At 38.1% G+C, this 27,665-nt stretch overlaps 1 protein-coding gene across 1 annotated transcript; it reads right to left on the reverse strand.

Annotated features, from left to right (window-relative positions):
- Positions 1-377: 377 nt before the first annotated feature.
- LOC116776786 (U5 small nuclear ribonucleoprotein 200 kDa helicase) lies at positions 378-26,778 on the reverse strand. The gene is made up of 38 exons (XM_061529209.1): positions 26,612-26,778; positions 26,161-26,324; positions 25,817-26,012; positions 25,197-25,308; positions 24,271-24,398; positions 23,908-24,012; positions 23,633-23,749; positions 23,243-23,375; positions 22,361-22,491; positions 21,787-21,973; positions 20,801-20,934; positions 20,452-20,649; positions 19,721-19,865; positions 19,216-19,352; positions 18,535-18,641; positions 18,038-18,155; positions 17,579-17,676; positions 16,861-17,023; positions 16,397-16,574; positions 16,005-16,166; positions 15,192-15,327; positions 14,067-14,298; positions 13,811-13,988; positions 9,150-9,256; positions 8,597-8,821; positions 7,932-8,113; positions 7,321-7,501; positions 6,842-7,051; positions 6,192-6,292; positions 5,748-5,878; positions 5,175-5,314; positions 3,782-4,200; positions 2,905-3,076; positions 2,438-2,598; positions 2,010-2,161; positions 1,790-1,922; positions 1,569-1,707; positions 378-1,123 (listed from the first exon to the last, which is right to left on the reverse strand). The coding sequence occupies exons 1-38, from the start codon at positions 26,654-26,656 to the stop codon at positions 467-469; spliced, it is 6,414 nt and encodes a 2,137-aa protein (XP_061385193.1). The 5' UTR covers positions 26,657-26,778; the 3' UTR covers positions 378-466.
- Between the last annotated feature and the right edge of the window lie 887 nt (positions 26,779-27,665).

The raw sequence follows: 27,665 nt of genomic DNA on the forward strand, positions 1-27,665 counted from the left end.
TTTTATCATGATATATATATTATATAATTAAATATAATTACGAACGTGGAAGCCGGCTGATTAAGTAACAATCTTAGTCTCAAGTTATTAAGTGTTTTTTTTTAATCAACAGATAATAAAACACACATTATATATATGCGTTTTCATATTTCTGAACAGTGAAGTATTCGGATATCAATAGCAAAATTTTAATAATTTTTAGGACATATACACATGATGGTTAAATAGCTCTACTGATATTAAATAAGTTATTTTAATATTCGAACATATTTAGTCTAGCGCCTGGCTGATTATCTGTAGCAATATCACAAATAGTCCTAATTGATATATTTTCCGCCTCTTCTATTTAATTTTAAACCAAACTATCAAGGAAGAAATTAAAGACAAACATATATATTTTTTATTGTTTATGCTTAGTGAATCATTATTATTTTAAGGCTGTCGCTGATAGTATTAACGTGTGTCATCAGTCTGCATTATCCGGTGACCTGGCATCGGACACATCCACATTGAACTTGTATTCCTGATCCGCTCCCAGATAAGCGTCGCTCATGAAGTACAGAGTGTAGGTGTGTCGTCCCGGCGCGCCGGCTAGCCAGTCCAGCTTCAAAGTAGCTGATCGCCCAAGCTGAACCCGTTTGATGGACAACAGGCTGTTGGTCCTCGGCTCTCCAACCACCACCCACCAACCTTCCTCCCTCTTCTGCGGGAATCTAGGCGCTGCGACCGGCCCCGTCACCTCGTCTTCCCTCTCCAACGTAACCTTCAACACTACCGGCCCACCACTCCTCACTCTCCTACTATCCAACACCTCATAACTCAGCTCAACATTCGGATATCTGTTACAGAATCTAGCCACATCCGCCATTTCCGTCGGCGTGAGCCTAAGCAGCTCCGTGCGAGCTGAATCCTCGAGTTCCATCACATCGAAGACCGTATCAACCCCGCGTTCGGAACAACGTTGGAGCAGTTCCGGGGTGAAGTGAGGCAGCTGTTTGAGGTAGGAGTCCTTCGCCCACATAGCCTGGGTCACCATTTGCGCTAGTTCCATAGCCGCAACAGCTGGGGATAGCCAGCCACTGCTGGAAACCACGTCCACACACGCCTGGATCAAACGTATAGCCTGGAAATAATAATATATATATATAATTACTAATTTAAAATGGCCTCACCAAGCAACATGAATTATCTTGTTATAGCAGACTGTGGTAGACAATTTAGTGCAAAAACACTTAATGATCTAACAAATAATATTGGGGGTAGGATAATACTGACAAATTGATATCGTGAGGTGAATTTTATACTACACAAAATGGCACTAGTAGCAACTAGCGCCATCTATTATTGAATTGACGAAACTCCCGAGCAAACCTTTAAATATAAACACTTTATGGCATTTTTCTCTTTGGCTATTATAATTCTCGCTGAGAGTACATTCGAGTAGAAAAAGATAAGAATATCGATAATGTTATGATAAAAATGCCTTTTTTGGACCTCTCTTAGTGCTACGGTCTATGACGTCACACGTCAAGGTTTCCAGGATGTGACGTAGCACGAATCTCATATACCTTAGTGAGCACAATGGCGGTATCAGCCTGCAGTTCCGCCGGAAGTTGCATCCTGGAGAGATGAGCTTGTAATAACACGTGCGCCTTCACGTGGGGGGAGTTGTAGCGGACTGTCGGCGATGACGATTTGTGAGGCACCCTGAGGGAGAGACATACATATATATATTAGAACCGTGAATGGTTTTGGTAACTGTTATACGGGTGGTGGGTGATGCACTAACTTGGCAGCGAGCGTCTTAATGACGTTCTCCTCTCTATGCCTGACGCTCAGCTCGGAGTACTCCGCCGCTGAAGATATGATCTCTAGAAGACCTCGGATCTTCGTCTTTGAAGTCAGAGACAAGCTGAACAGTTCTGGGAATTATTATAATAAAATTAGCAATAAATTAGGTTTCTTACTAAGCTTTGCCGGTGACTTTGTACGTGTATTTTTAATATTACCTATAGTAGTGTAGTTTATGTAGTAGTAGGAGGCTATCATTCCAAGGTTGAGAGGCTGCAGGTCCATATCATCCTCGATGGCTATACACTTCGACTGTTCCAGATCTGATAGGGTTGACTCAACCAGCTCTGACAGGTGATCGGAGAGATGTCTGGAAAATATACCAATATATATAAATATATATTGCCTAGGATAATAAAATTATTTACCTCATGTATGTACACATTTTTTTTCCTTTATTATATATTAATTCACTCAGACACATGATCTATTCTATAGTAGATTATTATTAAAATCTATTCGGTTCTTTTTGTGTTGAAGTGTAACAAACACGGAGAGTGCCAAACAATACATATATCCTTACAGACTTTTACGTTATTCGTCTCTCTCTCTCTCATATAGCTATCTCTCTCTCTCGCTCCTGTACCTGTGCGTGACCCCCTGCAGGTTGTAGTAGTTGGGATTCTGCGTGAGTCTCCTGTAGAGGAAGGTCCAGGTGAGGTAGTCCACCGCGTCCTGTTTGTTCTCTATCGTCTTTGTCACGATCTCAGCGTTCATGTGGTCGTGGAGACGGTGGTCCAAGTGACTCTGGTGATTTAATAATAATAGTTACGACCCGCGGTTTCGTTTAATTTAGAGGTGACTTTATATATATATACATTGTATGTTAGTGTGTAGAAATACTATTCATATTATATGAAATTTTTAATGTTGGCAACATTGATGATAATGGCGCGAATAATTGACAAACGGCGGCCATCTTGAAGCTGACATTTTAATGCAACAGATGATAAAAAATTCTAACCGACGCTATCATTCAATGTACTTTGGACATTAATTGGGAATTTTTAAATGTCCTATATGTCGTATATATAACGTATGTGGAGTAGATACCTCTAAGGGTAGGCAGTCATTGAGAAGCTTCGTGAAGAACGTCTTGTGATGCTGAGCGCACATGAGTACTGCGACTGCGTGCTCGTCTTCCAGAGGTCTGCAGGCCCGGCCCAGCATTTGCAGCACCGTCGTCACCGGGTACTGCTCGTAGCAGTGCAGCTTACCGTTGTAGCTGGAAAATGTAAGTAATCAATTAATTAATAGCTATAATAACATAGGAATATCCTTTCCGTCGAGTGGAGGTCAGCTTAGAATGGTTTTTAATTCCACTAATGAAATGTTCCCGTTAACAAATCACAGCTCCCGCAGGCTGCAGCTCTAGTAGGACCTTCTGTATCTGATGTAGAAGTTATCTATGAGCCAATATTATAATAACTCATCCGCAATAATGATAGCGGGGGTGGGGGGAAACAATCACAATTTAAAACTTCTGTGTTTGTACCACTCCAAGCCGGCGGATAACGGCTAGTATATAACATAATTCTTATATGAAACAATCTTTATTTTTAGTGTAATAGTTTTGATTAAATTTTTTATGCCTAATAATTATTTGCTCTATTCCTCGCAACGACGAGTCACTAGACATAACAGACATACATATTTTTTATCTGTACAGTTATTACGTGCATTAGGAACGCTGTCCCAGGCTAGAATCCTTCTCAGTCCATTAATTTTTCGTCCTTTATCGTATATTTGAATCCTAATTAGCTCACAAAAAAAAATAAATGTATTTTTTAAATTAAGATAGTTTCAGTGTTTATGGCTAACAAAGTAATATATGCACAAGTATTGTACTTACACCTAAAATTATATTTACAGTCAGTCGATATGAGACTGGAGTCAGAATGACCTGTATATCCAGGTGTAATATACTCACACACTAGTATCAGCCACTATGACGGTGTGGACGTGAGCGGTGAAGGCGTACGCCAGTTCAGCCGCCGCCACGCACAGCTGGGCCGCGCCGGATTCCAGAAGTTGAAGCGCTGCACGGCGATCTCCAGCACAAACCCCAGCATGCAGATACGCCACCCCAGCTGCTAGCGTCTCGCGGAGCGTCCTATCCTGCACCTTATCAAGGAAGGGCTGGACTAGGTCAGGGCGAGCGCGGAGGAATCTCCCCGGCGTGTCGTGTGCCCCGGCCAGGGCTAGCAGGTCTGCTGCCAGGACGCGAGCGTGTCGCCGGGACGGGACGAACACCGCCACGGGACGCGAGCCCGCGTGGCGGAGGATCGCATTGTAGATGGGACGGGTCATGGCCGCTAGGCGGGACCCCGCGTGGGAGATGTTGAAGCCCTGAGTAGAGATGGATTAGAGGATATATTTTCTTGAAGAGAAATGTACATTATGTAGAGCCGCCAGAGACTAGACCAAAAACTACGAAACTTACTTATATGTATGTATATTATGATAATAATTACGTATTAGAAATTATTACATATATCTCAGACTATAATTGCCTCGATATTAGGATAGCAACGCCATCTCTTGTGTGACATCAGGAATTACACGTCATGTGATATTTCATGCATACAACGCTTTTCCCCCGACGATGTTCGTTTATTTTTTAATATATCGCGCTTACGTAGCAAGTACCTTAATAATAATAAAACAACTTGCTCCTTATTTGACTAAGAACGAACAAATTTTCAAAGCAGTGAAATGTAAGGAGGGGATACAAGTTTTTCGTACTAGATGTCGTTAGTTGTACTCGTATGTCTATTATTTTTATATAAACTAAATATATATATATATATATATATATATATATATATATATATATATATAAATAGTGTATACTAGGAGATGCACCTTCGCATTATATTCTAGTTAGGCCCTAAAAAAATCTCTTTAAGTCTAGTGAAGCCACCTCAGCCGTTTTTTGTAAATGGGTTCCGTTTCCCGGCCCTAAAATTCAAATTGATGGTCCTATCTTATATTTTTTGATAAAAGCCACTTCAGATAACTGGGCTATCGAACAAAAACATCTCGACTCGATAGTACATTCGGTTGCCGAGATCATATCCGTAGTTGACTTGAGTCGCTAAATAAAATATTACCCTCAACTGGGTTCCGTACTCGAATGTTAAGACCAAAAACCTCTTGCCAGGATTCTGTTATAGATCCGTCTGTGATCGTCACTGAGCTGTAACCCATGAACTGTTATAGTTACACGGATCAAAATGTCACAGATAAAAAACCTGCAATAGTAATTTAATGGGGATCATTATTATTGAAGCGGAACTTATGCGGCTTCCGACAGGTGTTACCTGAACATGAAGCTCCAACGGTAGCGGCCTGACGCTGGGATGGAAGTTGAAGGCGCTGTTAGTATTACAGCCAAGCCACTGCCAGACGTCGCGAGCGTCCGCCAGCGGCAGGGACAGAGCCACGATACGGATAGGACGACCTGGAAATACAGAGGTTACAGCGTTAGAGGAGTATTATACAGTATGCAGAACAGCTGTTCAGAAGTCCAAGTTGACTGTTTGTGAACACCATGTAGTTTTAAATTAATTTCGCATACCTGAAGGAAATTTGAAAAGAGTTTTTCATCACAATGAGATCTACATTATACAGCAGTCTCTCTCAAAGTGAGTTAAGTGAAGGCCTAATAGGCGGTAAGATGCCCAGAACAAAATGGGGGCGCTGTGTAGAGGCTGGAGGGTGTTTTGTAATTACCTTTAGCTAGGATAAGTTATAGTTATTTTTTTGTAGCTAAAAATATGTGGGCGCTAAAGAATAACTTAATCTCGAAGTGGGCGTAACAAAATAAGTTTGGGAACCGCTGATATACAGTATAAAGGTCCGTGTGGAACTATCACACACTTCCCGTGACCGACCTGTCTGCGAGGCGATGTACCTCATCCTGGAGCACACCACCTCCAGCACGGGTCCCTCGTGCGCGCCCAGCAGCTGCAGCGCGTCCACCACCAGCAGCGATACACTCTGGACGCTCTTACGGACCTTCCACCTGGAAACAGTTCCAGAAGTTAGACTTACTATAACAATCTGAACTCGATGATATATTGCAATCATTTTTAAGATAATATACTAGCTCTGCCTGGCGGTGCCGCTCATACCTGTCGCAGTTCCATATATTTTTTAACACCCATATATGTTATCAGACCTGTATATAGGCCAGATCTCTATGATATAATCTATACAGATATGTGAACTATATTCCTGTATAACTCTATGCTAGTACACTAAATCAATGAACATGTATGTCTGTCTGTTCATTTAGATTCGTCAATTCCATCTAAAATACGTCAGTATATCCCCACCTTCTAGACAGTACGTCCCACTTCTCAGCTGTAGTGACTATGATCTGGCCCTTGTTGATCAGCTTGTGGTCTGTAGCCGTCTCACCGGTCAGCTGGACAACCTGGAACATAGACATATATGGTTGTATACAAGTAAAATTAGTATATATGTATATATATACTGGTTCTTCCTTGCAAATCTTAGACCAGACCCCATCAGACTTAGGGGGCGTTCCTAAAATACGTGTGATGTTTAAGGGGGGAGTGGGTTGAGTCAAATCTGATCTAACCTTACGTTGGAGAGGGGGGGGGGCTCTGCAAATATCACGCAATATTTTTTCTGAAGAAAAGAAACCTATACTATTTTGGTCTTAAGATTTAATCTTAAGCGTAAAACGATTCTATCATTCCCTAATTTTATTGTTTACTAGTCTTGAATAGTCGTAAATAATAAAACGAAGCTAAATTTTTTTTCTTTTGAAAATATTAATCCAACGGGTTTACCTAAGAAACCCACATTTAAAAAAAAACAGGTGAGATTAGAGGATGGGGGAGGGGGTCGAATAAAAGCTCACGACATCTCACCAAGGGGGGAGGGAGGGAAAGAAAATTAAAAAATACCTCGCAAAATTTATGGACGCGCCCTTATATGTTATTATAAAACAATTTACCTTCAGATTGAAGCGGGCACCGAACTTGTGATACCAGTCCGCAAACACTATATCAGCGAGTGCATCATGAGGGACCAGGTACACCGCTCTGGAGGCTGGGCTGTGGGTCAGGAGTCGGAGAAGTGCCAGCTCAGCGATCACCGACTTGCCAGACCCTGATGGAGCACCCACGAACACGTTGTCGTCCGAGTTGTATACAGCGTTGAAGACCTGGAAAACATGGATTCATAATGTGTTAGGGAGGTCTTTGGTTATAATTATAGCATACTAGCTTATGCACCCGACTTCGTGTAAGATTTAGTGATTGGCTTCAGAGAGAAATTAATGTACATTTCGATTTAGTACATGTGTTAGCCAAAAGAAGCGCCATCTAGTGTGATAATAAAGTATCTTGTAACAGACTATATAAAGAGATATATTTGATCGATAGATAATTAAAATTAATATTATTTTTCATATGTCCCTGTATATTTTCTTACCTGTGTCTGCACTGGATTGAATTGCGGGAAGGCGTCTTTGTACAGCTGTTCCCATTTCTCGTTCCGGAGGGCGGATATCGGCAGAGGTTGCAGGTCCAGAAGTTCGGTGGGCGGCAGGTTTTTCTCCGGGAGGATGAGGTGTCGGAATGACACTGGAAGCTGCGTCTCCGCGGCTATCCACCTGGAAATTACAGTTGATATTACATATAATGTACATGACTAGGGCGTTACTTGACCTGGAATAGGGCGTATGTCATTTTGTCAGTTTTAATAAGGAATATTTGCTGCTTTTTTACGGTATTCGATAAAGACGTTGAATTTCCAGCAGAAAAGCATGTTTTCTTGGAAGTTATACACTTATAGGTGTCGGAGACTTGATCGCATATAGACGGAATTTGTGTGTGTGTGTAACCAAAGCTCTGAAACTACTAAACCGATTTGGATTAAACTCCGCAACTATATATATATGCTACGACAAAGACGTGTCAGTTTACATATATAAATACGAATTAAATACATACAAAAATTAAACAGATTTGTTCATTATTAATTACGACAATTCCTAACTCCATGCGGAGTCACGGGCGAAAACTATAACCACAATGGCTCACCGATCTGATACAACCCTGAGGAAGTACTGTGGAGGCAGTGGCTCGAAGACCGGCACGAACAGCTTCACGTGCTGCTCGTCGCGGCAGTACTTGTGCTTCAGCAGCAGCTGCTCGTGGTGCAGCACGGTCTCAGAGTCCACATCCTCGACCAGGATCCAGAAAGCTTCAGACTGGCCGTGGATCTAGACGTCATTTTTTTTTTTATATATATTATTTGATGGGTCTTTCATAATGATTCTTAAAATATATTGAAAAATCATGGATTTACATGAAAATTATTTAGAACAGACGGCAGTGATTTTTTTTCGTAATAGTTTCCCTCCCTTCCTCTGATAGAGATATGAAATTGATTTAACAATACGCTAGTTGTTTACTGTGGCTTTGATTGAGACAGTATAACAATTTTTATACATTATATGCATAATAAAATATATATTACTGTCTTAAGATATATTTTCTTTACATTTGTGGGGAGCCAAACAGGTACTATCAGGCATCTTAGTGCAAGCCGACTGCTATGTCAATATACAATGCAATGCATTGCACAAAATTGCTTACGGCTCAAGAAATATGTATGTATATATGTATATATATATAGCTACATATATGTATGTATATATATATATATATATATATGTATATATATATATATTGAGTATTATAACCTTCTCATCCCATTGGAAGTCAGGTGTTATAGTAAGTTCGACTCTCAGTGTGGACCTCGTGATGGGCTGTATGTGTGTTGCCAGTTCTAACTTGGGGAACTGGTGTACATATTTGTGTATCATCTTCCCTAACTTGGGTGCTCGGACCAGTTCACCGATCTCATTGGGGCCCAGCTCGTACAGCTTCTCCCAGGGGAAGTTCTTTTTCTCCAGCTTTTTGATGACCTGGAATTATTATATTAACATATATTGATCGAATATAGTAGAATGTTCTCTACATTTAGCGACAGCGCCATCTCGTGTTGACTGGACGAACTATTAGCTATTGTTCATATTTCTAATCCAACCCTAGCTCGTAACAATATAAACACATTATCTCGTCTGTATGTCAGCTTAATATATAATTTTATCCCTACCGTTCCTTATTAGTTACATGTTTTACACACACAGACATACATACTGCATGTAGATAAAAAAATAATATACCTTTAAAGGTACAACTGCTACTACTAAGATTGAGTTAGAAAAAAAAATTAGTATTTCTTATAATTACCTCCTCCGGCATTTTCCTGAATTGTCTCAACGGTGACATGGACTGCCACATCCGTTTGTCTACCATCTTGCACAGAGCCAGCGTCTTATCGACCAGCTGCGCCCAGCCTACAAAATAACCAATATCAAAAGACCCATACATATATACTATACTGTATGTGTGAGCGGTTCATAGTTATATTCTTCATAGATTTCCACGGGTCAGAGGTCGGTCTGCATATGTGGAATGATTTTGACGTTTTAATTGAAATTTTGAGGTTTTTCAGTACATTGATGTTATTATTTTATAATGGCAACAAAATCTTTAGTTTGTAGCGGCACCTGCTGGCAACAATTATCTTATAGGAAGAGGAAATTAATAAATTGTCTTGTCACGTCAATCGTTGTATTAATTACAGGTTATGGGCCCAGTCCAAACCAATTAAGTTTTGTTTAGTAAAAAGTACAGTTTCACTATTGTTTTTTGTGGTAATAATGTCGTCGAACTATTTAGCTAACGTGCCAAAGTTAAAAGGACGCGAGAACTATGACGATTGGTGTTTTGCGGCGCAAAATGTGTTGGTATTAGAAGGCATGGCAGCGTGCATACAACAAAAGCTATCGGCAGAGGCTTCAGCAGCAGATTTAGTTAACGATGCGAAGGCTAAAGCGAAGCTTGTATTGACCATTGATCCATCACTTTACGTGCACATCAAGCAGGCAGTATCAGCGTACGAATTATGGAATACTTTGAGAACAATGTTTGATGATTCCGGCTACACAAGGAAGATAAGTTTACTACGAAATCTCATTAAAATAAGGCTGGAAAACTGCGAGACAATGACACAGTATGTAACTCAGATCGTCGAAACGAGTCAGCGGCTTCAAGGCACAGGTTTCAAAATAACCGATGAGTGGATTGGTGCTCTGATGTTAGCAGGATTACCTGAAAAATATGCGCCGATGATCATGGCCATAGAACATTCCGGTATTGAGGTTAGTGCAGACGTCATAAAAACGAAATTGATGGACATGTGTTTGGAGGTTGGTACTACTTCCGGCTCCGAGAGTGCATTTATTGCGAAAGGAAGGCATCGAGTGAGAAATGGCAACCCTAGAAGCGGCCATAGTCAAAACCATTCACAAACTCGCTCAGAGATGTCATCAGTGTCAAAGAAGGCGATAAAATGTTTTCGGTGTAAACAAAGCGGACATTATAAAAATCAGTGCCCGCAGGCCGAAACAGTAAAAAGAAAACAGACAAATGCGTTTAATGCAATTTTTCTTACCGGAAAATTCAATAGAGATAGCTGGTACATTGATAGCGGAGCAAGTAAACACATGACAGCATGTAAACATAACCTCGTAAATGTGTCGGAATTACCCAAAACCAAAGAAATTATTATCGCAAACCAGACGAAAGTTCCCGTGCAGTGTTCTGGCGACGTAAACATCGTTACAGTTGTGAACGAAGTGGAATATGACGTCGTCGTGAGAGATATTTTGTATATACCAGAGTTGACCACCAACTTGCTATCTGTGAGTCAGTTGATTGAACATGGCAACAGTGTAATTTTCAAGGAAAATGTTTGCTACATATACAATCAACAGAAGGAACTCGTTGGCCAAGCAGAATTAGTTGATGGGGTGTATAAGTTAATAACATCACAGTCACAGACAGAACAAACATTGGCAGCCACAGCAGTAGCATCAAGCGATATATGGCATCGACGCTTAGGACATATAAATAGTGACAGTCTAAACAAAATGAAAAATGGGGCTGTAGAAGGTATATCATTCCCAGAAAAAGCAAACATAAGTAAATCTTCATGTATTATTTGTTGTGAAGGCAAGCAAGCCAGACTACCGTTTCAGCATAGTACGTCAAAGACTGAGGGTGTACTAGAGGTAATTCACGCAGATGTTGGAGGTCCTATGGAGAAGCCATCCATCGGACAATCCAGATATTATGTTTTGTTTGTGGATGATTACAGCAAAATGTCATTTGTGTATTTTATGAAAGAGAAAAGTGAAGTACTCAAATATTTTAAGGAGTTCCAGACTATGACAGAAAAACAGAAAGGTAAAAAGATCAAAACTCTAAGGACAGATAACGGAGGAGAATTCTGTAGTCTAGAATTTGAGAAGTATTTGAAGGAGAGAGGAATTGTTCATCAGAAAACAAATCCGTACACGCCCGAACAGAATGGCATGTGTGAAAGATTGAATAGGTCAGTAGTAGAAAAGGCCAGGTGTTTAATCTTTGATGCCAATTTAGATAAAAAGTTTTGGGCAGAAGCCGTTAATACTTCAGTTTATATAAGGAATCGATCTGTTGTCAAGGGACTAAATAACGAAACTCCATATCAAGTATGGACAGGCCAGAAACCCGATATTAGCCATCTACGTATATTTGGTAGCAAAGTAATGGTGCACATCCCGAAACAGAGACGTTTAAAATGGGACAGAAAGTCTAAACAGCTGATTCTAGTGGGATATGCAGAAAATGTGAAGGGATACAGGGTGTATGATCCTAGTACTAATTCTATAACAACTAGCAGAGACATTATCATCATGGAGGCTACCAATGATCCAGAAATGATTCAAATACCTATAGAATGCAAGGCTACAGCGGAGGAAAATGAGTATGGGGAAGAAAGTTACATCTCAGAGGAAGATGGAGAAGAAGATAGAAAAGATGAGACTTATGTGCCAGATATAGAAGCTTCTTCGGTAAGTGATTCTAGTGAAAGTTTCTTCGATACAACTCCAGATTCAGAGATTACAATTGTAGACTTAAATCAACAACAATCCAAGCCAAAGAGAGTAATACGTCCACCAGACCGTTATGGATTTAATAATTTGTGTATTGTCGAATGTGAAGACTGCAATGACAAAGAAATAACACTCGCAGAAGCTCTCAATGGACCAGAAAATGAATTCTGGAGGGCAGCGATGAAGGAGGAATTGGACTCTTTTGAAGAAAATGAGGCTTGGGAGCTTGTAGATCATCCTAAGGACAGTTCAGTGATTCAGTGCAAGTGGGTATTTAAAAAGAAATATGACAGCGTAAATAATGTTCGGTATCGAGCAAGATTAGTGGCGAAAGGTTTCTCCCAGACACCGGGTGTTGACTTTCATGAGACATTCTCCCCTGTGCTTCGGTATTCAACATTAAGACTGTTATTTGCTTTGGCAGCTAAGTTAAACTTAGATATAAGTCATTTAGATGTAACCACTGCTTTTCTGAATGGTTTTTTAACTGAAACTGTGTACATGAAAAAACCTATTATGTTTGAGTGTAATAATAATAATGGTAATGATAAAAAAGTGTTAAAACTTAAGAGAGCCATTTATGGTCTCAAGCAGTCTTCCAGAGCCTGGTATCAAAGAGTCAATGATTATTTAATTCATTTAGGCTATAAAAAGTCAGATTATGAGCCCTGTTTATTTACAAAATTTAAAGAGAATGTTAAAATAATAATAGCATTGTTTGTAGACGATTTTTTTGTATTCTCAAATTGTACCAAGGCTACAGAACAGTTAGTTCAGGAATTGAGTAATAAATTTAAAATTAAAAACCTAGGTCAGGTAAAACAGTGTTTAGGTGTAAGGGTTAGAGTAACTGAAAATGAAATAACTCTTGATCAGGAACAGTATGTAGAGAATTTGTTAAAAAGATTCAATATGTCAAACTGTAAGACTGCAGAAACTCCAATGGAGATAAACTTAAGATTAGAGAAATCAGAAAATGTTTGTAATATGTATCCTTATCAGCAACTTATTGGAGGACTAATGTATCTAGCGGTTTTAACTAGACCGGATATAGCATATAGTGTAAGTTATCTTAGTCAATTTAACAATTCATACAACGAGACTCACTGGAAACATGCCAAAAGAGTATTGAGGTATTTAAAAAATACAAAAAATTATGGTCTTGTTTTTAGAAAAGATAATTTTTATATTGAAGGCTTTGTAGATGCAGATTGGGGTTCAGACTCAGTAGATAGAAAGTCTTATTCCGGCTATTGTTTTAAATTATCAAATACTGTAATATCTTTTGAATGTAGAAAACAAAGAAATGTAGCTTTGTCCAGTACAGAAGCAGAATATATATCTATGTCTGAGGCTAGTAAAGAAGCGATCTATTTAAAGAATTTGTTGGGTGAAATTGTTGGAAAGTCTGATCCTATTGTTTTGTACAATGATTGTCAAAGTGCCCAAAAATTAGTTTTGAATCCTATGTATCATAGAAGATCCAAGCACATAGATATAAGATATCACTTCGTTAGAGAAGCTGCAAGTAATAATTATGTAAAGATTTCTTATTTACAAACTGCTGAAATGCCAGCTGATATTCTAACTAAAAGTTTGGGTTCTGTGAAACATTTTTATTTCATGAAAAAGTTAGGTATTTTGCCTGTTGTATAAATGTAAGTTTTTTTTTGATTTTGTTGAGCGGAGGTGTTATTATTTTATAATGGCAACAAAATCTTTAGTTTGTAGCGGCACCTGCTGGCAACAATTATCTTATAGGAAGAGGAAATTAATAAATTGTCTTGTCACGTCAATCGTTGTATTAATTACAATTGATTGATGCACTAATATAATGGCAAATATATATATATATATATATATATATATATAGTAGTAGGTATTCATTTAAGACTAATATAAGCTGACCTCGATGCAGCACAATCTCGAAGATAGCCCTGAGCAGTCTACTCGCTGATTGCGTCACGTACACCATATCCGCCATCAGGGCGAAGCCTTCCAGCTTGAGCTGTGATATATAAGCTTGCAGCAGCACGTTTATCTTGGCTGACGGTTCTTCTATACTCTCCTTGATAGGTATAGGAACCTGCGGAGAATTATATTGAGATAGATTTGAGTACTAATTCCTTTTTAATTATATATATATATAGCTAAATTAGCTCACCCGCTCCATGAGCTTGTGCAGCTCCAGCTTCTCCTCGTCCCTGACAGTGATGTGCTTGAACTCAGCGGACAGCGAGAACACTCTGAACAACTCTATCTCAGCCAATGTGGGCTTCAACAGCTGGTTGTAGTTCTGCATGGTCTCATAGGTGCAGTAGTAGTGAGAAGCTATACGACCCAGCTCAGTGGCTTGGAAGTGACCGGATTTCCGCTCGTATTTAATTAGACCGGCTCTGAAAATTAATATGAGTAATATTATATATATATAGGTATGTGTTATAGTATAAGTCTACAATGTATAGAACCGGTCATACGAGTCGGAATCACTCGATGGGTTCTGCACTATATCTATACAAAAACATCAAAAAAACCTTAGGTAATTATTTTATTTAATGAGGTCCTACTTTCGCGAGTGTTTATTGTAATTAAAATAATATTTTCGGAGCTCAACGCGCATTTTATTATTATAATAAAAAACATACATATATTTATTTGATTGTCTCTTAGAAAATTTCGTTTATAATACGGATATACATGTTCTGGGAAAATGTCAACCGTCTATTGCTGATGAAGTAATGTCTGTTGGCAGAGATAGATAGGCCGGCCGAGCTAGCATCGCCTGAATGAAGGGCTGGACTTGCTGTAGATTATTTTGTATTTATTTTGAGCGCTGGAATATCTCTCTCTCTCTCTCACACACACACACACACACACTATATATATTTGGGACTAAATTTTCCGGTTACTACGCGTTTTTTATGATAAAAAAATCTACATAATAGTTACGATTACTTTACAGCGGCCGTGACGTGATGAAAGTGCCTGTCAGTAAGTCATGTTATTTGTCATCTACCGCCAACGCTATCTTATTTTTCTTTCACGCGAAATAACAAGCGGGTCGACGAGCCATAAATCATTTCTCTATACCTATCTCGCTCGCACTTATTAGTCTCATCAAGCCGTCTAGTGAAGGGCGTAACAAAACAGACATAATCGCTTATCTCTTTATATTTTAAGCCGACCAATCAGAATGATGGAATTGGTGAGTTATCATTGGCACGTTATCGATAAACGGCTATTATCGATACCGTGCACATTCCTAACTCTTAGTAATGTATGTATATACTTGTCGAGCAGCGAGGCGGCGGTGTGAACGAGGTCGGCCCGGTGAAGTTCCAACAACGCGTCGTCCTTCAGCCTGTCCTCACTCACACCGTACAGAGCGGGCTGGCGGAGCATGCGCACGTACAGGTACGTGTAACCTGGGGGAGGGGATAATATTAGGCATGTGTGAGTGGGGGCGCGGCTTATTGACGGCCTTGTATATGTGTGTGTAGATTACAAGGCGGTGATTGTTATATATTTTTTTACATTTTCTTCTTGGATTTCTTTATTTGTCTTTGTATATTAATCAATTTCATATATATTATACTAGATGGCTGTTTGTTTGTGTATGTACATATATAATGCATATAGCAGGTAAATTTGTATATATTATACGTTTGTTTCTCATTTTTATATGAATACTTTTGTTATCTATCATTTAGATGTGAATAATTTAAATTTTTTAAATAAGTATTTACCTAATTATACGGTATGATCCCTAAATATCAACATTTCAAAACAGATAAAACAAAATGGGTACACTTAAATTATGGCTATAAGTATAGATTTGGGCTAGATCCAGTATAGCCCTACTCTTACATGGAAAATAAGCACAGTTCACACTAAAAATTAAACAGCTAAATATAGATATTCCTCTGAAAAATCTGTTTAATTTTTATCATTACTAATTTTTCCATTATTGCCATTAGGCCGGAGCATGTAAAAAAATCTTTTTTGCTAACTTAGGCTACGAACCAGCGCTATGCCAACACATACAGTGTAAATATATTTTAATAAACGTATCACGGAGCTCGTATAGCTATCGAGAACTGACCGAGCCACGTGACAGCATCCCTCACGCTCTGTACGGAACCCAGCACTATCTCCGCGTTCAGCATATCCGGTAGCTTGGAGACGAGCTGTGATTCGATCGGCAATTGCTGGTTCAACAGCGACAGGTAGTATTGCAGCTCGGAGTGATTTGTTATCAGAATGCCTGTCAACAAAACATATATATATATAGACTATTTTATATAAACATGAAATAATTATCAAACTATAGAAATTAATGCGATATCTAGTAAAAATAGTTTACAAATCTATATATATAATATAATTCCTTCCTGTTCCCGATATTTCTGTTATTATTATTTCTTGTTCCTTCCCTTGCTCTCAGTGAGAGACCTCTCTTACTATGTCTCATCTATCCGTCTCTCTCTTTCTCACCTTCTCCCTTGGTGTCGTACTGCGGCCGTCCAGCTCTTCCCAGCATCTGAAGCACGTCCAGCGCCCCCAGCTCGCTCCAGCGGCCCTTCTCGGGGCTGTACACCTGCGTCCCCTTCACTATGACCGTGTGTGCTGGCAGGTTCACACCCCACGCCAGGGTAGCCGTTGATACCAACACCTGGAAGAAATAATATATAATCTTTATTATATGTGATAATATATATATAATATCAAAATATTTATAAATATTTAAAAAAATGTACAACTTAAGTAGTGTAAGTTATTTCTCACTATACAAGCTATCTACCAACTAAAGCCCTCTCAAAATCGGTTCCACCGTTTCAGAGATTACTTGTCACAGACAGATATGCAAAAATTTTGAAAATTATCACTTTTTATTTTACAAACTTATACATTTATATGCTATTATACAATCTATTTATGTATAGTATAGTATTAAGTACCTGTATATGTCTGTCAGCGAACAGATCTTCTACCAGGGTCCTGTCCACTCGGCTCATACCCGCGTGATGTATGGCGAAACCGTAGGGTAGTAACTCACGGAGTTCAGGGTTCTTCACCTGCTCAGCCTCGGTACGCAGAACCTCCACGCTGGCGGAACCCTCCCTGGAAATATATATTCTTGATCAAGTTCTATAAATAATGTACAATTTCATCCAAATCGATACAGCCGATATGAATAAAGAATGTATATTTGTATGCAGCACAATTCCGAGAATTGCTTGTATACGTATAAATTTATTATTTAGTTACAGAGAGATTGAATTTTTTTTTTTCTTGTAATTTTTTTTATATTTTAGTTAAAACAGCACCTATACAGCCGACATTACTTAATTTTTGTTCCGTTATAATGATGAAATCTCTCAAAAAATACATTTTTCTCTGACATACTAGGTTTTACCAGCGACATTACCCGCTTCAATTACAAAATGATATATGCACTACTCTACTGTCAGCTACGTCTATAGTCTAGCGTTAATACTATACAAGTGTCATGCTTTCATCCCGTGGGAACTACACAGAGTTCCGGGATAAGTTATACCCTGTGCCGTGGTCTGTTGTCCAATAAATATCACTATGGGGTTTGATCAAAATCTGTTCAGCAGTTATTACGTGACAGACAGACACAGACACATGGATGATAGATCAATATAATCGAACCTAAGGAAATGTCCGAGCGTGTCCTTCTCCAGGCAGGTGTCGCGGACAGCCCGCGCCGTCTTCCCCGTCTCCTTCCTGGAGTGCACGAACACCAATATCTATGGGAATATAGTATTAATAAGTTAGAACCAACGAAATTATTATATTTTCTAGCGTCAGAACCCGGCTTGTTGTTAACTTATGTGTCTTATAATATATTAATATTGTTGTCAGTGGTGTGCATAACGAAAGTGCTTTGTTTTGATGTAAATAGACTTATTTGGGCAAAACTTTAATACAACAAACACATCCACACACGCACACACGCACGCACGCACGCATATATATATATAGGTGTGTTATAAAATAAGTCTACAATGTATAGAACCGGTCATACGAGTCGGATCGGATTCGCTCGATGGGTTCTGCACTATATCTATATAAAAACATAAAAATATATATATATATAAAATATGTCACCTGATTCTTCCCAGCGTGTTCCATGGCCTTCTCGTACACGATATCGTTCATGACCTGGAACCTCTTCAGCGCCTTCTTCTCCGTCACACCAATATACTGCTGCTCCAGAGCTACAGGCCTGATAATGATAGATATAACTTTGATAAAGAAACTAATATTAGTGGAGTATTAATGTAACTGTTAATACCAGGGTTATTTTATAAACAAATCATAATATTGACAAGTTATACTGCTACTAGTTTTTGCCCGCGACTCGCGCCGTGAGAATAATGTAGAGTATGTTAAAACAATACATATAGCAACCTACGTTGCAGACATTTCGTTTTACATAGCTTAGACATCGACTGCAGCGCCGTCTGCCGGGGTGATTTGTGAACCTAAACCATCTGGGGCGCCACACACTGGATTGCGAAACTGTCAAAGTTTCGGTATGATAGTGCAAACTCTTACTAGGGAAACTGTTTTGAAATGTTACCAGTAAGAAACTATTGAGTTACCTGAAGGAGTTGTCGAAGTAGAAGAGACCCTTTTCCGGTTTGACTCGGAGGAATGCTGCAACGTCTGTGTAGTTGGGTAAGGTAGCGGACAGACCAACGAGGCGGACCTGGAAAAAAAATATAATATTAAGGATCTATATATATATATATATATATATATATATATATATATATATATTTATATATATATATATATATATATAGATTATTTATTTAGTAGCTGGTTCAAACCCAGCTCATGTCTATGTATATATAAATTATTATTTGAATTTCATTTCAAACTAGAGCCGATATGTGCCGATTTGACGCTTACCAAAAGTTCCTTAGCTTACTATTTAGTTCTGTATTTACAGAACGTTCAGCTTTGCACACATAAATCTAGATCCGTACGTTTAGTCGTGAAACACATGAAACGCGTGGTATGTCGTTAGTTCCGTACTTGTGGTAGGTTATATTATCCGGCGCGTAACTGCCAAGGTGTTTAGTGGGTATGAGTTAGCTCATACACTTGGTGCAACAAAAACTGGTCACTTCTGATGGCTATCAATAACAAAAATATTAAGAGCAACACAAAGATTTGGTCCAATTTAAGTGCTCGCAAGTGTACTTTATACTGTATCGCTATATGTCTCGTCTGTCGTCTCTGGTCAAGTCACGTGTCCATCAGGCGGCGGGTGGTACCTCTTCCTGTGTGTGCTCCACCGTCCTCAGCGTGCGGGCGACCAACGCCTCCAGAACTGGACCGCGCTCGTCGTGCAGGAGATGAATCTCGTCTATGATGATGAGGCGGACCAGGTTGGTGAAGGAACGCTCGCCACCTGGAAGTAGCAGCAAATTGATAAACACAGATCAACTTATCTTAGAAATAAATTAATTTTTAATATCTTAAAATACTATATACATATAATGAAATTATAAAAAAACAAAGAACTACAGAGAACTTTTGCTTGAAACAAAATATTTTTCAAGTCGTAATTCAAAAAAATACTTTTTGATCGTTCGATCACACTAAGATAGTTTGGCCATCAACGAATCAAGATTCCCTTAATCATGGATTCCCAAGAGACGAAACTCCTGAACTTCAAGAGTGCCTGGGACTTGCGACCCAGGTGTAGGTTTAAGGCCCTATCTAACGTGTTTTCGCTCGCCTCCACCGTCCAAGCTCCTCTCTCCCAACCAAAGTTACCTTTCCTAGTGACGATGTCCCATTTCTCAGGCGTGCACACTATGAGCTGCGTGTCGTCTATCTGTTCCCTGGTGAGCTGGTGGTCACCCGTCAGCTCCGACACCTTCATGTTGTAAGCCGCCAGCCGCTTGCTGAAATTGCCCACCTGCGGGGATGTGATATTTGTGTTACACACAATAAAAAAATACTATTTTACGAGTTGTTTTATTATTCTGCCACATCTCGTCTCGTGATCACGGTCGCTGTGAAGTAACCGAGACGTCGGTAGTGCGTAGTTTAAAATAATACAAAAACGCGTAGTAATCCGTAAATATTAGTTTCATTTAAATGAATACTCGCTTAAGCCTTAGATCTTATAACTTAGGTGTTACCTATGAGGCGGTAGTTGTCGAAAATATTTTTTTGTTTCTGGTTTTTCGGAACCAACGTGGTATTTTCTAGATTTTAGTGTCAGCTGGCCGATGTTGGTTTTAGGTATAAAACAGCGCAGGATTCTTTATTTTTTACTTGAACTGAACCGATGTTATACATTTTAAGATATTTACCGTTAAAAATCGGTTCAACTTCGTTTTTACTGAAAAATCACTAAATTTACCCAGGTTAGAGATTTTAAAGCAACATAAATATATATATATATATATATATATAGTTACATGTCTCTTTAAATCTTACTGATACCACCTCTGTAACTTTGAACTCAACCATATGATATATATAGAGTGACGACCCACCATCTCCTGCACCAGCGACCTCATGGGCGCCACGTACACCACCTTGAAGTCGCCCACGTTGACGCTGCCGTCGTGGTTGACGTGTTTGCCCAACGCCCTCAGGATGCACAGCAGCGCCACGTTCGTCTTGCCCGCTCCCGTGGGCGCGCAGACCAGCAGATTGTCATCCGACTCCAGGGCCGCTGTAGAGATGCGACTCTGGAATTATAGTGTTTTATCATTATCATAATTCTTGTGTCAGTGTTAGTCACCATAGTCCTGCCAAACGGTTTGAACGATTTTAGTGTAATTTTATACGCACTTTTCACATCCCTTACTGATAAGGGCTACCCCTATATATAGATCTCACCTGTATCCGGTTGAGCGTCTTGAAGCCCTCGAAGGCGGGTTGTACATACTTGGGCAGCTTCTCTATGGGTAGCAACACCTCGTTCTCCTCGAACGGCTTTGGTTTCAGCGCCGGGACGTGGACTTCCTCGTAGCCTGGTCACAAACAAACATTTATATATATATATAACATTTAAATTTAATAAAAAAACACAATTTTGACGTCGATGTCTGTATGTGGCGTTGTAACTCTTAAACGGCTCGACCGATTTCGATGAGATTTTTGCTGATTTAAAAGCCAGTTTGTTTGCGCATGTTCTTAGCCATATCTGATTACTATCGGTCTAGCGGTGTGACACATGAAAGGCATTCCTGGTATGTTAATTTTTAAACGACAATCATCGCTCAGAGGGCTTTGAGTTTCCAATGGGATATAACACTGATAGCACTCAGTAACGAATCACTCACACAGACAGAAAACACTCACACATTCAAACACACACACATAGTCTATTTGTGTAATAAATTTTTTTGTGTTTATAAAGTGAGAGTATATGCAATTAATTTTATTTATTTATTGTCATATATATATATATTAGTAATTATAATTTGTCTGTGTATGTCTGTTTATCACTTAATATATTGTACCTTAACACTCATGAATATAGAAATGTAATCTATTACGAGCCTATACGTACTGATTGCCAATACCTTAGCACGCGTTCGTGTAGTCACATTGAATACGGAACTCTATCAGTTTTCCGTTCACATAGCTGCATAAATACTATCGCAATGGAGTACTCGAGTGAAGCGAGCGGAACGCTTTACTGGCGACTCGGGTCATCTCAGCAAGCGAATGTACGACCGGGGCGAGGTTTTTATGTTCGATAGACTGTTCTGAGGTGGTGACTATTATCAAAAAATATTAGGCAGGACCACCAATATCAATTTTACAAAAAAAAACCGCTGAAATCTCTTTGGTGTCGGCTTGCGTCTGCTGGTTGTTACCTTTCCGCTGCTTCCTGAAGGATCCAGGTGGTAGCTGACAGCGCTTGTTGGCCATGAAGTGAGCCCCAGCTGCGAACACCAGCTCGTCTAGCTGCAGCTGTTTCCGGTTCCCCGCCACGCTGCCAGCCCAGCCTCCCTCGAGCACCGACCTGGAACGCTTGCGGGGCTGCTCCGATTGCACCGTGCTCTGGAAAATATACAACACAGCTGTTATTATATATCAAATCCAGGTGTAGTTTCCGAGTTAGAGGATGAAAAACATGTATACATACATACATATCATTCAAATAAGTTATAATTTATAGGAATTTCATTAAAAAATTTAAATAAATGCAATTCAGGAGATAGATTCAAGTCCTGCTCGATGTAATGACATTTTCATTATATGTTTTCTATCAAGGATTTAATAATTTCCTCATTTTTTTTAATTTATATTAAAAATTATTATATCAGACTTTAATGAGTGGTTTCTATGTCAAAGGGTAACAGACAGATATACATAGTTACAAATATTATTTATATAATCTGTGGTATTTCATTTCAAGTTTCAACACCTGGAACTACATCATCATACCTCATCCTCCCCTTTCCCGGTGTCCAGCTGTGCCAGGATCTTCTGCAGGTGTGGTTTTGTTGCCATCTCCTCTCTTATAGCAGCCCTCTCGCTCTCAGACTGTGACGATGCCAGTTTCGTGCAGTACAGAACTGTTGAAAATATCATATTAAAGGAGTACATTTTCTTTTTAGATCATCTTAGCGAATATTGAAGAATGTTCTGGACACTTAGCGACATCGCCATCTCGTTACGACTGGACGAACTATAAGTTAAAGGTTTACAAGAACATTCCTATTGTTAATGTTTAAGCGAGTAGAAATGTTCACGAAAACGTTTTGGAATGTCCTAGCAATGTGATTGTTGTGTATAAACTGCCACTAAGTAGGTTCTGAGTCGGTCTCTCGATAAGCCACATACATACAAACGATGTCACCCGCGATTATAATAAAGTGAATGTATGTGTGTTTGCTGTCAGGTATCCTGTTTACATTGCTTATTAGCAGGAAACATTATTATTAAAATTATTTTCTAGTACATAGAGTTATAGACATTTGTATGGTATAGAGGTTTTTTAACATATAACACACACACAAACACACGCACACAGATGTAATAACAACAATCAAATACACTCTCCTGTTCCAACATCAGTAGAACAATATACATTTATAGTTGAAAATATCAAAACATAGGATCGAAATTTGAAATAACTAAACGAAAATAATAAGAGGCAAATATTGCTATAATTAATTATATTTTCGGGGGTTTCTATACACGCATGCATGCACGCATGCATGCATATATTTTCCCCTTGACAATACTTTAAAGACACCTCATAGAATTACGACTCCCTCAACCTAACCCAGGTCGCCGATCAGCATTTTCGTCACCCACACTCACCCGTGTATCTGTACTTGTTGAGCGTCTTGACCAGGTCGAAACAGTCGTAACCCAGCAGCAACACTAGCCTGTTCTCCAGGTCTCTTTCATCAGCCGCATCCGCCAGAGCTTGCAGCACTTCGGAGGACTTCGCCTGGAAAAAAAAATATATATATATAATGCTCTACTTATATGAATCTCAGTTCATTTACAACAACAGTTAAATCGTAATGGTTTAAATCTTTTGTTTTATAAAATTAAATAATCGGCATAACTTATACATTTAGTTTAATATAAAGATTTAAAAAACAAAAAATGATGAGCAAAAGTTATATTATTTGGTATATTAATAGTATTGCCAGTATATATGTTTCAAGATTTTTAGTTTGGGGAGCTTGGTTTCCAGCTGACCTGTGATAACATAGCATCCGGGAAGTGTCTTGAGAGTCTCCGCTGCAGCCAGTAGGCGTCTATATCCATCGCATGGAGGACCGCGTCCCGACGCTTGCTGGACTGCTCCTCTGACAGCTGGAAAAAATAAATATATGAAATGGAGATTCTGCAAGCTGGAACCATATCAAACTTAGATTTTTACAGCTGGAAATGCTAAATTTAGCTTGTAGTTATAACAGCTGTAAATATCTTAAACTTAGCTTGTTACAAATGGAAATATGTTAAAGGCTTACATTAGCGTGTATGGCGTTTTTCTTCTCCCCCCCACTCTCCTCCCCGGAACTCTCCCCACCCTCCGCCTCTGAAGCATCTCCCTCCTCCCTCTCTTCATCACGGACCTTGGAATTGATGGAAATAGTTGACAATTAACGTGTGATCAAAATAAGTTTTAGGTTAAATCCAAACAAATTAAAATTTTGATAAATTAGTGATAGGAACATATATTATGTAGATACGAAATCTTGTATGTACATATATATAACTACTATATATAATATATATATATATAGTTTTTCTTTCAAGGTCATTCAGTGGAAAATCGAACCCATCATCATATCACAAATGAGCAATATATCAATGATTAGAGCATCACCCACCTCTCCATAAGCATCCTCGTCATCTTCCTCCTCCGACTCCTCAAACTGCACATTAATGCCATATGTTTCATCGATCTCCGTGTTGCCTTCGGTGGATGTACTTATTGTGAAGTCGGTGATTTTTTTACCTGTAACCACATTAAGAAAATCACATACATATTTTTATTGGATACAACTCAACAACCTGTAGTTGTTCCGTTTAAAAATTTATTCTCTTTAAATATTGACACTTATAATATTTTCTACATTTGTCAAGGGTGTTATGTAGATAATACGAAAAAATTACATTCTTTATACGAAGCACAGATAAAAAAATATAATGCAAGATTCAGCTATTATCTATTCATTAAATTATTAAAGAAAACATAGTATTAAAATGGAATTATTATCTCATCTGGCCAAAATCATGGTTTTTGGTAACCACATATATGATTTTGAGTGTAAAAATATAAAAGTAAACAAAATCTCAAATACCTTAAATATCATTGCAAAATATAGGTTTCATATAAAAAACACAAATAATTGATTACTCTATATCAGTCTTTCCCAAAGTGGGTGATAACTTCTTGTTGGCACTGCAGCCTAACGTGCGGTAAGATACACAAAAAATAAAGGAGGCGTTGTGTAGAGGGTGAAGGGTGATTTGTAATTACATTTAGCTAGGATAAGTTATAGTTGTTTTTCAGTGGCCACAAAAATGTGGGTGCTGAAGAACAATTTGTTCTCAAAGTGGGCGGCAGACAATAAGTTTGGGAATCACTGATCTATTGTGGGCGCTGAAGAACAATTTATTCTCAAAGCAGGCGGGACACAATAAGTTTGGGAATCACTGACCTATTGTGGGCGCTAAAGAACAATTTATTTTCAAAGCAGGCGGGGCACAATAAGTTTGGGAATCACTGATCTATTTGAATTAGTATTTTTACCTAAATTAACTAATAATGCGAATCTTTCATCTGCTATCGGACCGAGGAGTAACTCGATCTCTTTCTTCCTTTCCAGGTCCTTCATCTTTTCGTTTTTCAACACCACCAACACCTGGAGAGAAATATGCCAAATTCAGTTGTACAGACACTAACATATATATATATATACAATATATATTTTTGTACATATTACATGAATTCTAATTATATTTTCAATGATTATATGTGTCTATATATATGTATATATATGTGTATATGTATATATATGTGAAGCCTCTCATTGCCACAGGTTTGCATAGTTACAGTACAGTGTGAATTATCTCAACTACATTTATAACATTGTAAAAGCAAATAATTTTTTAACTCTTGCTTTAGATTCAAATTTTTTTAAATCGTATAACAGTTCATAATTCATAGACCCATGTTATAACTGTGTGAAAATTTGGGAATGAAAAACTTTTAACTTACAGTATTTAGTTCGGCGATGGATACTAGTATTAAGAGTGTAGATAATATCTATAAAAAAGATATTATATTGTCTAACCCCTCTACTCATTTTTTTTATTTAAATATCTTTAATGACTTAACTGAATTAATTAATTCATATTGGATAGACTCACCTCATCGCAAGCTCCGCACAGAACATCCCTTGGCTGGTCGCCCAAGGCGCTTTGCATGAAGGCTAAAAGCAGCTCGTAGGCGTGTCGAGTGTGCTGAGCTCTCGGTCTATACAAAGCCCCGGGAGTTTCATCTGCCCATGCAGCTCGGGATTTGGACTTGGTCAACTCATATGTTGCCTCATCACGCTTCTGACGTCTAGTTGAGACAGAAATAACAAATATATCAATAAATATTGCCTTCATCAACATTTTTTTTAATAAGTAATATATATTGTTCAATAATTTCTATCGGAGATTACACTGAAGAGTATTTACTAATTCATCGTTGCGCTTTTCATACATACTTGGCTTTCCTCTCCTCGGCCTTATCAGGTTTTGTCCGTTGAGCTCTATCCCCCATCTTCGTGCCACCCAACTTGCCGGACAGAGACAACACCTCCCCCGTGGCCTCATCACGACCACGACGCTCTATGAGTCGCACATCAGCTTGGAGTACAAGGTTCGAGTTCTGGGGAGATTATTTTAGATTTAATTTTGATACCATAAACATAGTTCTAATGGTATTTGGAAAGAATAGGACCTTTATATTATTGTAATCTTATAATTTATTTGTCGTATTTGTAATTTTAACGACATTTAATTATTTTTTTTTATTCACAAGTCTCTACGCATCTATAATAGTAATAGATGTCACTTTTACTTTATTCTGGAATTGAAAAACCTGAATTAAGGTAGAAACTATACGATTAAATAAACTAATGATTGCATTACACAATTATTAGTAATATAACCTACCGCCTTGTATTCATATTGCAACTGTCTGGCGGCCGCGTCAGCCATTATTTGATTTTAATTATCGACACAATCTTCACTTTATAACTTTAAATGTTCTCCTAAATACACAAATAACGCAATAACAAATCATTAGGTTATGCCGCCATTCCATATACAACGAATTACGAAAACGAATATGACAAAACTTTAAGCGTTGTCAAACATAAGCAACAGATGCTATTTAAAAACACAGATATATATTTTAAATAATTTAATAGTTTTAGAAAAAAAAAATTTATAACAAAAAACAAATGAGTATTAATATTAATATTAATATTCATAAATCTTATCATATATATTATCAAAACAAAATCAAATTATCCTTCAATTTAATGCCATTGCAATTCTAATTGTCTCTATCTATTTTTTATGGTAAGGTTGGTAATACTTTTGTGTGTAAAATTATTTATCGATATTGTACTTCATTACATATATTCTAAATTATCTAAACCAAAAATCTTTAAAATAAATCCAATTAAAAGCAATTCATAAAATTTAAAGCGTATTATAAACCATTTATAAAATAACCTCAAACACAAAAATCGAAACTGATAATCGATTTTAATTATAATGCTTATTTAAAATCAAGTTAAAAAATGCCGGAAATCCGTAACTAAATAAAATAATGATGGTATTTCGTGTATTTTCATTATTTTGATATATTTGTTTACGTCAGGGTTTATTCACACCGAACAGCTGATGACGTTGCGTCATTATAGTCCGACCTCTGAGTCATGTAACTCGCAAACTCACTTTTCTTATTCATTCATAGTTCATACATAATTTTCGATATCATCCCGAATGTATATCTGAGTTGATATAAGTCAGAAACAATCTACCTTCCGTGTAACCTTTATTATTATGTTTTTACTAACACGGAATCATATAAAAACTTTTTTGAGCTGTTTTAATATTCGGTACAAAAAAAGTCATACATATAATTAAATAGGGCTGTCATATAGAAGATCCACTATGAAATGTTATCATTAATAAATGAATTAAAAAGATAAAAAAT

This window comes from Danaus plexippus (genome assembly GCF_018135715.1).
Source record: "Danaus plexippus chromosome 29 unlocalized genomic scaffold, MEX_DaPlex mxdp_37, whole genome shotgun sequence".
NCBI lineage: Eukaryota > Metazoa > Arthropoda > Insecta > Lepidoptera > Nymphalidae > Danaus > Danaus plexippus.

Coding starts and splice junctions, on each gene's coding strand:
- LOC116776786 (XM_061529209.1), bottom strand. CDS start 26,656: ATGGCTGACGCGGCCGCCAGACAGTTGCAATATGAATACAAGGCG. Junction 26,013..26,160: donor GCCGAGGAGAGGAAAGCCAA/GTATGTATGAAA, acceptor TGTCTCAACTAG/ACGTCAGAAGCGTGATGAGG. Junction 9,257..13,810: donor CGAGATTGTGCTGCATCGAG/GTCAGCTTATAT, acceptor GTTATTTTGTAG/GCTGGGCGCAGCTGGTCGAT.